The 14,877-nt window shown below is 41.3% G+C and overlaps 1 protein-coding gene across 4 annotated transcripts in view; it reads right to left on the minus strand.

The window, feature by feature from the left end:
- The window catches only part of DSCAM (DS cell adhesion molecule), a 333,350-nt gene that overhangs the window by 57,941 nt on the left and 260,532 nt on the right, over window positions 1-14,877 (minus strand). For all 4 annotated transcript variants that reach the window (XM_077927351.1, XM_077927352.1, XM_077927353.1 and 1 more), the window contains exons 18-20: window positions 13,745-13,891; window positions 12,279-12,434; window positions 6,962-7,095 (exon numbers count right to left, since the gene is read on the minus strand). In XM_077927351.1, the coding sequence (XP_077783477.1) occupies window positions 6,962-7,095; window positions 12,279-12,434; window positions 13,745-13,891 (437 nt within the window). The remainder of the gene's footprint in view (window positions 1-6,961; window positions 7,096-12,278; window positions 12,435-13,744; window positions 13,892-14,877) is intronic.

Below are 14,877 nucleotides of genomic sequence, written 5' to 3' on the forward strand. Positions count from 1 at the left end.
GCCACCAGTGTCAGCCAGTGCCGATGCCCCACCCCAGAGGCTCCAGAGACAGTGATTATACATACCCATTACCCTTTGAGGGTTGAAGGGAAACCATGTGTCCAACTGCATGGAACCATGCTGTTTGTTCTGCTCCATGCGCCCGGGCTGTGATCCTGTAATGCAGGAGTGCTCATGAATCTTTGGCCAGCAGTGGCAATGATCTGGCATTTGCCAACAGACAGCTTACCTGTATGCAAGGATGCGTGTCTTCCCTGGGCGTGGGACACACTGCTCCCCACTGTTGGGAAGGAACAATGTGTTAGAACAATGCAGTTCAGACAAGACTCAGAGTAGGAAAAAGGGTGCAGTCTGCATTCCCCCTTCCCTTGCTTACCTGTGTGGGGCGCTCTCTGGCGGCATTTGAGTTGTTCCAGGTGCAGCTGGTGTTTGAAGTCCTCAAGGACCTGTTAAGAGTTCTAGGAAGAGAAGCATTAGCCGTGTCCTCAAGTTCCCAGGCTGCTTTGTGCAAAGAATTATTGCTAACACTTCCATAATTTCAAATTGTATTAATTATGGTTGCAAAATGAGCTCCTTCCATTTTACAAAATTGGTGTACTGCTTACTTGAACAAAAGACCTCTGAATGGTTTACAAAAGGAATAAAGGATCTGTCTATTTTAATAAAGTATCCTCTTCAACCAGACAAAAACATAAAAATAAAATAGCCTCGATGAATGCTAAATATAAACTCAGCTTACAAAGACTACTCTACATATTGTTTAGCAGTGGACAAAGTAGTAGGGTGGAGGTAATCACCAGACCTTTCTGTGAGTGAGTCATTGCTGTTTAGTGGGGGGAGGGTAGTGGGGAGGGCAGGTCAGTGTGGTGCAAACACAGCAGCAGGAACACCAAATTGGCTGAGCTGGTGTGTTGCCACTGCACTGACCAGAACACCACCTTGCCCTTCTTCCTGCAAGGGTTGGAAGAGTAACTGAATTCAGCATGCATTTAAAGCATCTTCAAAATCCTCACTCTCCAAAACGGTGCATGAACTGAAACACAGTTAGCTTTCAAAATCAGGAGTTTTATTAATTTTGTGGTGCATTCCTTCGTCCAAACAATGTTTACAAGTATGCATATGTGTAATAGTGTGCATAAAAATGGAGGTGTTAATGATGATAACATACAAAAATGAATTATATTAGAGGGAAATACTTGCAAAAATGCATACATTGGTCAAAACGATATAAAAATGTGTTTGTTGGGATAAATTTCTGCTAAAATGCTGATGGATTTTCAAGAGGATTTTTTTATATTATTACTATTATTATTATTACTATTACTGCTGAAAAGGGGGGAAACTACATTTAATATTGGAGCAAGTGAGAGAGATCTTTCCATCCCTGGCCCCTGCCAGTAAACAGCAGTGACTCACTTGCTGGGAGTTCAGGTAACCACCTCTGCCCTGTGCTACTGATATGGCCCCCAACTAGCATAGGTTCTTTCATCAGCTCTTGATAACACTTTTGTACTTTATGCCTTTAATGTAAAATATTTTAAAGTGGATGTGTAAAGTAAGGCATAGGAAAACAGAACTGAAGCAGCAAAGGCAATTTCTTATTTAGCAAGGGAAAAAAGACATAACTTTAATGTTTCAGCCTTTTGAGATGGCTGGCACAGGTGGCACATGCACTATTTTAGTTCTTCTGAAGCAACATTAAACCCAGTTCAGTCCCCCCCCCCCCTTCTCTCCCTCTCTCTTATCAGGAAAACATAATGTTGATGTGAGATCATCTTATGCCACATCTTAATGCAGCATGGAAGATGAGAACCAGCGGAATAAATTAACCCGCAGCAAACTCTAGACACACTATCCTTTTACTGCACTGTTCCACTTAAATTGCTCCATCCTTCCAGACTTTAACCCACACACAGAGGAGGAACAGTGGTTTTATTGCCGGTAAGTGACCTACTTTGGGGATGCAACTTGATTAAACCAGATTTCTTTCCCATGGTGGACATGTGGGCTGATTCAGATGCTAACTTGCCCCTCTTCTGCCTGGTGAAGCTGTGCAGAACAGCAGGACCACCATTGCATCTGCAGCCCTGCTACCCCCAGCCTGCAGCTGATGCTGCCACATAATGTTAGCCAGGCAGGCTCAGGACCCAAGGCCCTTTGCAGTCTGCTGGCCTCTGCAGGTGGAGATCTTGTGGGTGGCGCTTCATTTTCCCCACCCCACAAGTTAAGCAGGCAGGAGAAGCAGCTCCATGGCAGCAGAGTGACCCTGGCATCACCTCACAGGAAGAAACTGGCAGGGCTGAGACCCCTCAGCCCAATCCAATCGTCCCTATTCAGCCCAGCACAAAGCAGGCACAAACTACTCTGTCAAATAAGTTCCTTTGGCATCAGATTAATTATTGGGTAGCACAGTTTTAAGACCTCCCAACCCGCAAGCCTTTAATCTGATTGCTCCTTGGACTATAATTTGCAATTTCTGGCTCTTTTGGTTGCTAAAATGCTGTTTTCAGTGATGAGATGTGTTTTATCATTGTCTGTTGTCAGGAGAGATGCAGCCATGATGAGAGCTGTTGCTTCAGCATCATTTTGCAAGCCCTCCATAAACGGTAGAAAAGTACAGAGTGAATAAATACATTTCTTGTACGAAGGGGATCAGGCTGGATGACCCACTTAAGAAGTTCCGAAGAGCATCAGAAATGCAAGCAGCAGCAGCAGCAGATAATGGAAGAGCCAAGAAACAAATTGAATTAAGTGTCACAGCGGTCCCTAGTGGCCTGCTAGTAACATCACACTTCCCTTAGTTGAAGCAATGATGCAAATGCTACTATAGTAGGGAAAGGTGATGGAATTGCTAGAAGTTCGTAGGCAGTTTTTCTGAAAGTGTTAGACAAAGTTCCAGTTGTTGCAGTATCAACAAAACAAACAGACCCTCCAAGTGTTCCTATTTCCCAGGGAGGGATGTCCCTGATTTAGATAAGCCGTTCCGGTTTCTGATTTGATCCCGGAATGTCCCACTTTGGCTTAGGATGTCTCTATTTTAATTGGAGAAATGTTGGAGGGTATGGAGTTTTCTGACCCCCGAGCCATCTGAAGGCAATCCTGTATAGGGAAGTCATTTTTAAAAAAATGTTTAATGTTTTATTATTATTATTTATATGTTGGAAGCTGCCCAGAGTGGCTGGGGCAATCCAGTAAGATGTGTGGGGTATAAATAGTAAAATTATCATTATGGAATGGGACACCCCTATTTTCACTGGAGAAATGTTGGAGGCATAAACAAATATAATTTGAAAGTAGCTCAAATGTGACTAAAATGTGCAAGCTGTGCAAATAAGCTTAACATGACAAAGTGGGCCGTGGCGGCAGCGGCGGGGGTAATGTATTGAGAATAATATCTTGGAAACAAAACCCAGTTACTGAATGTATTCTCTAGTGGTTAATCTCCCTCGAATATATTCCAACCCCTGTTTCAATAAAGAAACAAGGCAAGAAAATCTTTCAGGAACATGCCTGATAAATCTAGAACCTGCAGTGCCACCTGGTGGCTATTATAAGGCACAACAAATGAAGCTCTTGCTAAGCATTTCGAACCTCAAAATCACAATGGAGAGAAAAAAATGTGTTCAATAAATCTAAACACTCTATGAGCAATAGCAAATTTGCTAACAGTCAATATTGTAGAACGGACAGTTATATTTTGTTTTAAAGGCCTTGTGTCATCTGGGTTAGCATAGCAACTGCTGTTAGATTGAGTTTATCAACCTCATTCAAGAACAGGATCTCTTGCTGCACTCAGAGGTCTCACAGCAATAAATAATATTACCAGATGGATGAGGTGAGAAAAACAGCTTAATAACATTTTAATCCCAACAGGCCAACAGAAGGCATTTTTAAAAGTGTTTAAATGCTTTTGACACATTTTAATTTTCCGGAATTTTGTTATGTTTCAAAACTGAGCAGTGATGTTTGCTGGTAAACTACAGATTAACAAATGCTATATTCCCATTCCAAGTGGATATAAGAAATCCTCTTGCATGTCCCTTTGCCCACAGACTCATTGACAAATCTTGGGCCTGGAAGGTTCTAAGTGTCCCTGCACATGTGAACTCAGCAGAGTTCAGGTAATAGAAAAATAAAAATACAATAAATATACAATACCTAGAGAACAATAACATTTTATGATTCTAACTTCTTGTGCTGCTTTCACTGCACAGTCTGCAGTACAAGTAGAATGCCTTTCCCTTACCCATTAATACACGCAGCCAGCCCCCAACCAACATTAGCCCATTAATTGCAAGTACCTAAGAATTATCTTGCCGGACCAGTCCATCTAATCTAGCCAGGTACCTTAGGGTATTCAAAAGCACCACCAACTTGCTCATCACTAGCATAGATGGAGAACAAAAAAAGGGGGATGTCCATTTATTTTCCATATTTAAAAGTTGATTCAATTCTTCATTTGTTTTTGTTAACCTTTGTTTTCAATGGGAGACAAGGCTGCCAGAGTTAGTCGGTCCCTTCTTCATTTTGCTCTCCACAAGCTGTGCAGGGTGTTTAAATTGTCCACAGACAGGTACCATTTTATCTAAAGGGCCCCCCTGTTGCCGCCATGCCACCAGCACGCATTTTCTGTTCTCATGCTGAGGTAAAGTTCTTAACCCGAGGTACTATTTCTGGGTTAGCAGAGTCTGTAACCCAAAGTGTTTGTAACCCGAGGTGTTTGTAACCTGTGGTACCGCCGTACTACAAAAGGAAGGGATTTTGCTTCCCAGTTGCAAGTTATTTAAATCCAACAGATTCTAATGGCATGGCTTCACTCCTTTAGTGTCTGTGGGTAATTTACAGTGCAGCCTTATTCAGAAGTCTAAACTGAATTCAATGAGACTTACTCCCATATAAGCATAAGAAGAGCCTGTAGGATCAGGTCAGTGGCCTATATCCAGGGCAGCATTCTGTTCTCACAAGGGCCAACCAGATGCCTGTGTGGAAGCCACAAGCAGGACCTGAGCATAATAATAGCACAATAGTGATTTCCAGCAACAGGCATTCAGAAGCATTTATTGCCTCTCACCATGGATAGTAGTCCCTGATAACCTTATCGTCCCTGAATTTGTCTAATCCTCTTTTAAAGGCATCCAAGTTGGTGGCCTCCTGTTTAATTATGTGTAGGACTGCAGCCTCAAACACCCAATAGCCATTTTACAAGGTGCACTGTGTTTACCCACTCTTCAGTCCCACTGAGCTCTGAACGAATGATGAAGAAGTTACAAATGAGAAGCCTGCTTGCTATTTGTTTGAAACTCCGATCGTTTGTTTTGGAATGCATGAAATTTGGTTCAATTTTTCCCATTTCATTCATTCCAAGAAAATTACAGTCTCCTAAAAACAACAACCATACAACTATGGTTATGGCACTTCACAGGTGTCTTAAACTAAGACACAGAAATCAAATGGTACAGGTTATCTTTTGCATTGGGCAGCTGAACTCAGAACATCATTCCCTTTCCTTTCTGATCCAGTATGGAGGAGTTTGGATTTGATATCCCACTTTATCACTACCCGAAGGAGTCTCAAAGCGGCTAACATTCTGTTTTCCCTTCCTCCCCCACAACAAACACTCTGTGAGGTGAGTGAGGCTGAGAGACTTCAGTGTGACTAGCCCAAGGTCACCCAGCAGCTGCATGTGGAGGAGCGGGGAAACGAACCCAGTTCACCAGATTACGAGTCCACTGCTCTTAACCACTACACCATGCTGAGGAAGAGTTCTATATAACCTAAGGTATGGTAAACCCCTGGACGGTTAAGTCCAGTCAAAGGCGACTATGGGGTGCGGTGCTCATCTGGCTTCCAGGCCGAGGGAGCTGATGTTTGTCCACAGACAGCTTTCCGGGTCATGTGGCCAGCAGGACTAAACTGCTTCTGGTGCAATGGAACACCATGACAGAAACCAGAACGCATGGAAACCTAAGAAAGTGGTTAGCAAAGTTGTTTCCCATGGAACACTTGAAAATTGTGAGGGCATTGGCAGAAAACTTAATGGGATTCTGCTTCTTGTAGCAATCATAATGCACTGTGCTGTGGTTTTTAACTGTGATTTTTATTGCTTCTTTTATTTCTTATATAATGTACTCCATTCCATAGAATTCAAATTGCAATACAATGAAATACTGTGCAGGAAATGAAAGAAGCAATTAAAAACAATTAAACATCAATATGACTATTTAGTGCAATGGATATGCCGTCTCTCAGCTTCAACCACAAATCCACAGATACACTGCAGACAACCTGAATGAAGCTCACGGACCACTGGTGGTCTGCACACCACAGTTTGAGAATCCCAGACTTAAGACATCATGTTCTACATTTTGAAAAATAATTGATCCTAAGAGAAAACACCACCACCAACTATCATTTCATCTAAAAATCTGCCACCCGCCATGGCTCATTATTAATAAAAACAAAGGCAGTGTCTCGATGCTCAATCTTGCTGCATTCCTCTGACAACTATTTCATATGCAAAAATGGCTATCTGCAAGCACAGGTAATTCCAATACTGTTATGTTCTGCCCTGTGTAATTCACTTCACCAGGGTTTCCACAACGAGTATGCTAGTCTCCAATGGTTGCATTTAACCACATGAGCTGTCCAGGAGCTGAAGGAATCACTCCCTTTTTTTGTTCTTTCCCCATGCCTCCCTCCCTTTCCTCCACACTTGTCCTTATTTGTGCCCTCTGGCTGAAGTGCCCTTCAACTTTGATTGTGCTTCTTGCTTGCCAGAGTGGAGGATGCAGAGGGTTAGGGGTATGTGTGTAGAAACCAGCCTACTGTGCACAGGTAAAATGTACATCCTTGGCCCTCCACTGGCGTGTGGCCCCCAGGAGGTTACCCCTAAAGGACTGTGGCCCTTGAACTGAAAAAGTCCCCCTACCCTCTTGCTGTAGGAGGTCCAAAGTCCACTTACTGTGGGGTAGGGATGAGAGCAGAATACGGTGTACTTATGGATGATGCCATTCAGTTTTATGGGAGGGAGCCATGATACGAACACCGTGGAAGCGGAGGCTGCGGCTGCTTTAACTCCGGCGGGAGGACCTGGAACTGGAAGAGAAACACAGTTAGGATAGCAGACAAAACCCGTTGGTGTACACTGAACTGCACAGTGGTGCAAACTTAGCATGGGAGTCATGGATTTAATTTGGGGGAGGAAAACATTGCCATGCCAGCCATCAGTTGCATCACACCTACACACACTCAACCTATTTTGATAAGGGACACTTGGCGAAGGACAACTGTTTCAACTTCTCAGCATATCTAGTATCTCTCATGATTCTGCATTGAGAGAGTTTGTAAGAATGAGGCCTACCAGGCCCAATCGCTGTGCCCTCTTGGAGCAGGCACACGGTCCAGGCTGAATCTACCTGCTCCCCACCTTCTGCCATTAGAGTGTCCAGGCTACAAAAGCAGCAGTAGCCCCACAGGACCACATTGGTGTCCCAAGAAGGTTTAGATTGCTCTGCTTGGCTGCAACCTTGGAAGAAAGCTCCACAGAACATAATGGGATTTGTTTTCTTAAGTAGACATGTATAGGATTGGTCTGTTAATCAGTCAGTGTCAATATATATAATGTTACAGAATTGCCATCAGCTGGTTGTTGGTTTTTTTTAGTTTATTTAAATGCTGCAAAGAACTTTTTCTCTCCGCTTGAATTATGTACATAATCATACTTCAGCAAATCACCTTACACCCATTGCTTGAAGAAACTCTGAACACAAGCTTTGATTAAGTATCCACATTTTAAATCTGCAATTAATTCTCTTGGCTCTGCTTAAAACCTAATGTGAGAATAAATGACTATATCTAGCCATACATTTCTGCTAAAACCTTATAGGGAAGAATCTAATTCCTTTTGGTAATGAGTATACAGATTCACAAGAAACACACTACTTAACAATTCTCTGGTGTTTTTTTTTTTTTTTTAAAAATAGGCAGCTCATTACAAATGGCCTTTTGCCACTCCTAAGGAAGGCAGAAACCCGTTTCTTCTTGGTAATTAGTTGCCTGAGAAAGGGTGGTGGTTTATGATCTGCACAGGACATGTGAGCTTAAAAGTAATTGATTATCAAATTAAGCCTGAAGCCACAGGGAGCAGTTCTGATGGATGCAGCTTGTGGGCCTCAAATCCTTTTGAATTAGTCCAATCAATCTAAAGTTCTGGAACCAAGATAGGCACAAGGAGAAATGTAGCTTATTGAATGTAGCCTTTGAATACTCTATAAAATGTATTCATTTCCATAATGTGTGCACTTTGATGCACACTTTCCCCTAATATGTGCACTCTGTGCACATTATTTGGTTGGAGAACTGCATTGCAAAATTCAGAGAAATGTGATTCCCCCCCCCCAAAAAAAAAGATAACTGTGTTTCAGTTTGCACATGGGTTTGAGCTAATATGGATTAGGTAATTTCACATTACAGTGCAAACAAAACCAAATTTCTCCCCCATCCCTACCCTCATAATCATAACCAGCAGCTGTTCCTGTATTTCTCATAATCCTTAAATCTTCATACATTACCACAGTGGCAAGTTTGAAATTTAAGCCTCCCTCACACAAAGTGCAGCAATCTGTGGTATAACATCCCAGCTGAAATATTTGTCATGGCCTAGGAAAAAATGCTGAGGTACCTGAACAATTTCCACAACTCAACCACTATTTTTTTGTTATTGGAAAAACCTAACAAAACCACCAATGTGTACTGAAATAATCATACGTTCTGACTTTCCTGGTGCATGCAATTATTTCCAGTGGCATACTGAAAACAAGCAAATGATCATTAACTATTCTGGCTGTATGCCATTAATACCATTAATACCATTAATACTGTTAAGACTTTGACGAACATGCAAAAAATGCATGAATGTGTGGGTACACTCTGAACAGAAGTTGTAATACCAATGTTGTACTGTCTGGGCAGAAAAGGGGGGGGGGAGCAGGAAAGATGTGAATGGGGTGGGGGTGGGGAAACGATGTAGAAAATACGTCTGTCACAGATAAATTGATTTTAAAAAGAATGTACTGCCTCTGAATAATGATGTTTTCTCATGGGGAATTTGAGAAAGACGGAGTGACAGTGTGAAGAATGTGGGGGCGCATGGTGTGACAAAGGAGCAGATATGAGAGATGCACATTGCACATGCAGGCAGACGCAAGACACACAAATCAGGCAGGACTTAAGTGGAGACAATCCTAAAGCATGATCATAAGATGCAGGTGTCTGGCATGGAAAAAATGGCACAACACGAAGAAAACCGAATCTTCCTTGGGCATTCAAGCTGCAAAGAGCAGCTCTAAACTAGATGTGGTTGAGTGTTTGGAAGTTTCCCACCCCTTCTCTCACATCCCCATATGCATGCACAACTAATGATATATATATGGAACACTAATAAATCAGCTGCAGTATAAAAGCAGCAATTAAAACAGTCCATCACAGGCTAAGACTTAAGAGTCTGGGAAATAAGTATCAGGTCTTTGCCTGCCACCAGAAAGACATCAAAGTTAGCATCCATGCAAACTTCCTAGGAGAGAGCATTCATTACTTAAGCGGGACTCTACAACCGACAAGCCCTTCTCTCCAGTTGCTACCCATCTCACCTCAGATGGTGTGGGCGCCCAGGAGAAGACTACCTGAATGTCTAAGCAGGTTCCTATTGGAATAAGTGACACTTCAGGTACCCACGACATTAGCCATGTAGGTTCCTATTAAGCACTTTCAAGTCTGCCTTGTAGTGGAAGGAGCCAGTGTTGTTGTTTCAGCACCATCAATCTGTGCTTCCTTTGCCTAGTCCCAGTTGACATGCTATATTTTGTATTAGTTTACATAGCAAACCAGGGTTGTCTCCTGTGCCGGGTGCAGCTCTGCACACTCATCATCCACCATAGCTGTCAACTTTTCCCTTTTCTTGCGAGGAATCCTATTTGGAATAAGGGAATTTCGCTTAAAAAAAGAGAAACGTTGACAGCTATGATCATCCGCAGTGCATCCAAGAAGCTCAAGGAAGCAAATAGAAAGCTGGGATTCTATCTATGCAATGGAGTTCTGGTGGGACATTCCTATGGGATACACACTTATGGTAGATGCAGAGAGCAGCCAGATGTAGCACATACACAGCCTATGGTGAACTGAGCACCATTACATAGGAAGAAAAGCCTGAAGGAGCTAATCAGCTAGATTCAAACAGGTGTAAATTGGTGCCATTTACTAGACTGCACTGGTTTTCACCAGGTATGGATCTGGCTCCATGAGTCTGTCTATTAAGGAACACAGATTCATTGTTTTAATTAAGATTTTATAATGCATCATTTCTAATGAATGCAATCATTCAACCCCCATGCCATCAAATACAACAGCCTGTGAAAATGCAATTTAAGCCTAGAGTGTGGAGAGAAAATGAGTGTGTCTATTTAAATTTTAATGATCAGTGAAATAAATCCTCAGGTGGAAAGGCACTTGGTTAATAAGTAACTCCATTTATAGTTTAGAGGAACTCCAACCAAAGGGGGATAAATGAATCCCATTTTTTAAAAAATATAAAAAACGCAGCCAGAAATTTCTGCTGCAATTTTTAATGTGCCATGAACATCTTGGACAGAAACAATATTTTTTCCCCTTGCAGGCTTCTGCAGAGAAAGAACTAAATAATGCAAACTTTAAAAAGAACCCTCATTTTGTATTCCTAGTCAGAACTCTTTCTTTTACATAAATTCAAGTGGATTCATGCTTGACCTCTGGTGTCTAAAATCAAGTACTGAGCAAGATAAGAAATGCAAATGCAACCATGCATAGCTTTTGGACTCCTTCCCTTACTTATTGGGTTTACCCTTTTTTGTATTAGGGGGAAATTGTGGGTCCCCCCCTCCCAGAGCCATAGCTAGGTGATCTTGCACCCCCTAGCCACAAACAAATTAGCTCTTCTTTCAGCCTCTCCTCCAACACCCCCCTCCACCCATTCAATTCACCCTCTATTTAAAACCATTTCTTACGAGGCAATAATTGATATTTATATTTATGGACATATTTTTAGCCAATTTTGTGCCCCCTCCATCGCCTGCACCCCTGGCGGGGGCCCACCTCACCACTCCCTAGCTACAGCCTTGCCCCCTCCCCCGCACATTTATGCCTTCTCTGTATAAGCCTCATTTGCATAAAAAGCACATGCTGAAATGCTCTGTGATGAGTTGCTCAGAAGGAAAGTGAGTAAAGTCCCCTGATAGGATGTAGTCTGCCCTGCATTTTCTAAGGATAATATTCCACTGATGCCAAAAATGAACTGTGAAGTTAATCCAAGGCGGATGTTCACAGGCAATGCACATATAATGCAGAACTGGACTACATCCAGAGTTTGTCAATTCCACACACATGGAGAGAGAGAGAGAGAGAGAGAGAGAGAATATCTTCCATTTCCAAACCACCATGACAATTTAGCCCATATCAATGAGATCAGAATGTGCTGCAGGCAGAGAACGCCAATGAGCAGGCTGAAACGTGCCAGAAGGTGCCTGCAGAGCACAGGATAGATTTAATGAAACCAATGCAGATGGGCCAAGCAGCCAAGCTGTGCCAGATTGTCAGTAAGGAGAAAAATACAGTGACCAACATTTTAAAAACAGGATCTAGGGATGCTGTACAATATAATGTGTGGTCGACTTTCTTCTTCTTCTTCCACAATGGGCTATCTTACCAAGCTATTTTAAGTCTGTAAAAATAGATCTGGGTGAGCTTACCAAGGCTATGTTCAGATTAATAGGCAAATTATCTGATTTTTCCCCCTCCTAAAAAATAAACTGCGCGGGGGGGGGGGCTCACTGTATTAACATGTGCACAGCCTGGCTAACATCATGAAAGGTATGTTACCATCCCAGGGGATAATGGGAGATGTAGTTCTTTTGAGGGCTGTGGCAGCACACCTCTGCTCCTGTAGGGTCTCTACATTCTGATGACATTCTTTGTTTGTACAACAAAATCTACCGTGTGCATTGTTCCTGGATCCAGTGACTTCACTCTACTCTATCCTGATCTTGCCTCTAAGGGCCAATCTCCCCTAAGAAAAACCCCAAGATCTTGTGGAGGATCTACTCACAATGAATGCCTACTTGTCCATCAATAGGTACCACTGGCACTTCAGTTATAGTTTTCTATGCATGTATGAAGTGCTATGAAAACCTGGGCAATTTCCATTAACTGTTCCATTTTCCAATGGCTACCAAGAATGTTTCACTTCTTACCATCTTCTTTTGTGCGTGTAAAAATTTGCTCACTCCTGACCCCGTCTCCAGCTCGTGTGAATGCCAGCACCTGGATGCTATAGTTGGTGTACTTTTCCAAACCATCAAGCTCTAATGAGGGCTGCGTAGTGGTAACATTTTTAATTTCTCCCAGCTCTATGGAGCAGAAAATTAAATTGAGTTAGTGACAGCATTTTTCTATTCGCAGCAAGCGGTCATTATACTGTGGCGAGCCTATGAAAGAAATTGTTGGATTAAAATATATAACTATGGCAGGAATAAAGTTGGCTGTGATTATTAAATAAACATGCTAAATGCCCATACTGTGCATTTAATAGCAAATATGGAAATGTCTTACAGAGAAAAACAGACCTGCAAATACACTTTGAAATTAATAAAGTGCTATTTTTGACCATAGGCATGTTTTCTAAAAAAAATAAAAATATTCAGGATTAGATAATATTATGAAATTGCATTATATTTTACTGATTTTTAAAACTCAATAATGGCAGTGTAGGAAGCTAAGTAAATGAAACATGGGCATCATATGAAAAGAATTATAGAAAGATTTATAGAGTGAGATCAATAAGTTATCTAGACAAGTATTACATTACATTTATTTATGTTATTGAATTTTTTTTTACTACCCTTAAACTAGAGATGGCAAAGGCAGTGTATTTCAGAATAACTTAAAACAATCCACTAAAATATACATTAAAAAAACCTTGTCATTTCTAGGTTCAACAGAAACTGATATTGAAATATCATATTCCCAGGAAGGCTGCATAAACAGGTGAGTTTTAGTAATCAACAAAATACCAATACTCTGAGCATGTGGCAAATTATGAAGGAAGTGGAAACCATCACAGGGTGCTAAGAGAGGACACTAATATCTGTTTAATGCACAGTCAACTGATTTCATTGGTAGTTTAGCACCTGGGTTGTATCAGAGATTATTAGTGAAGCTTTCAAAATCTTCCCCAGATTTCAGAGTTCTTTATTACCTGATCTTGTTTCTGAAGTAGAAATGATGTATTAAGATTTATTCACTGATTCTCCATTGATGTGATTGTATGTATGGCTGTAATAAGATTCTTTCACTGCAGTGTTTACCAATCCACAGGAACACATGTATGCATCAACAAAACACTGCACAAAAAGAATATTACTACAATCGTTTATACCACCACATCAAGACTACAATTTTTTGTTGCTGCTGCAGTGTTTTATCAATAAGTATGTCCACATCAGAAGCTCAAAACTGCAGCAAATGGTGTGGTCCTCTATTCCAGAATTCTGTTTAGAAATTATCTTAGGTAACTCTGAATCGAAGAGGAGTAGAACACAGGACAGAGTGGACTCATGGCATACTAAAAATATAAATTGTGGTTGTGGAATAACCTCATCCTGAAAAAGTATTATATGCTGCTGGGAAAGATCTAAGCTTGACAAGCAAGAGTACTTACCTCCATCCAAAAGATTAGCCCAGTATATCACCCTAAATCCCTGTAGAATTCCATTGAGAGCATCTTTGGCTAGTGTAGACCAGGTAATAGAGATGGTTTCTGGTGATGTAGCAATTGCTTGGACGTTTTCTGGTGGGGAACTGGGAACTGAAATTAGATAGTGTAACTTTTAATCATGACAGATTTTTGGGGAACTATTACTTTAAAAACAACAACCCCAATATGCACAAGATTGTGTTCCTTTGATGTGTTTCAGCAAAAAAGAACACTGGGAAGAATATTTACAAGAATAGCTTTGCAAAACAATGCAAAACTTGTATGGCTTTAACAGGAATCTAGACATATTCCTGGTGGATAAGGCTTTGACTGATTCCTAACTGATCCCTAACTATGATGGCTATGTTCTACCTCCAGAGTTGTAGATGGTGTGCCTGTGAAATTAAGTTGCTAGGAATCACAAATGGGGAGAGTGCTGTTGCGTTCATGTCCAGCTGGTGTTTTCCCAGAGGCATCTGGTGTGATCCAGCAGGGCTCTCTTCTTATATTCTGAATGCAGATGGGTTGGAAGTATGCATTATGGTGGAAATTTGACCGAAGAACCTCCAATTATTACCATGAAGGTACTTTGTGCATTTTCCATAAAGGAACTGCAAAAAACTGCTGTCATCATGGGTCACAGATCATTATCACTCCTCAACCACTGCTACCTCTATTGAGCCACTCTTACCAATATGGCAGAACGCATGTATACTCTAAAAGAGCAAACTGTTTCCTTAATCCGCTAGTCTGAACTAACAACATAGTTTCATTCGGTATTAACTTAACCAACATTTATCTGAAGAGAGTTAGCCGAGACATTTTCTGATAAAGCCCTCACACTAATAAATATTGGCTATTTCATACCACCACTTAGAAAATATTCAGACTCTTCTCCCTGCACCACCTTTCCACCACTTGCAAACAGGGTGGAGGGTTTGGGGAGGCCATTTGTGCTCAGCCTTTTTGCACACGTAACAATAGTGCCAGATTGTGGCCTTGCTTAATATTTAAACAAAATGGTGGCCAATTAATAAATAAATTTATAAATAGATGGATAGTATCAATAATGTCTGGACTTTTTTTTTTTAAAAAAA

The sequence above is a fragment of the Podarcis muralis genome, chromosome 4 (assembly GCF_964188315.1).
Source record: "Podarcis muralis chromosome 4, rPodMur119.hap1.1, whole genome shotgun sequence".
NCBI lineage: Eukaryota > Metazoa > Chordata > Lepidosauria > Squamata > Lacertidae > Podarcis > Podarcis muralis.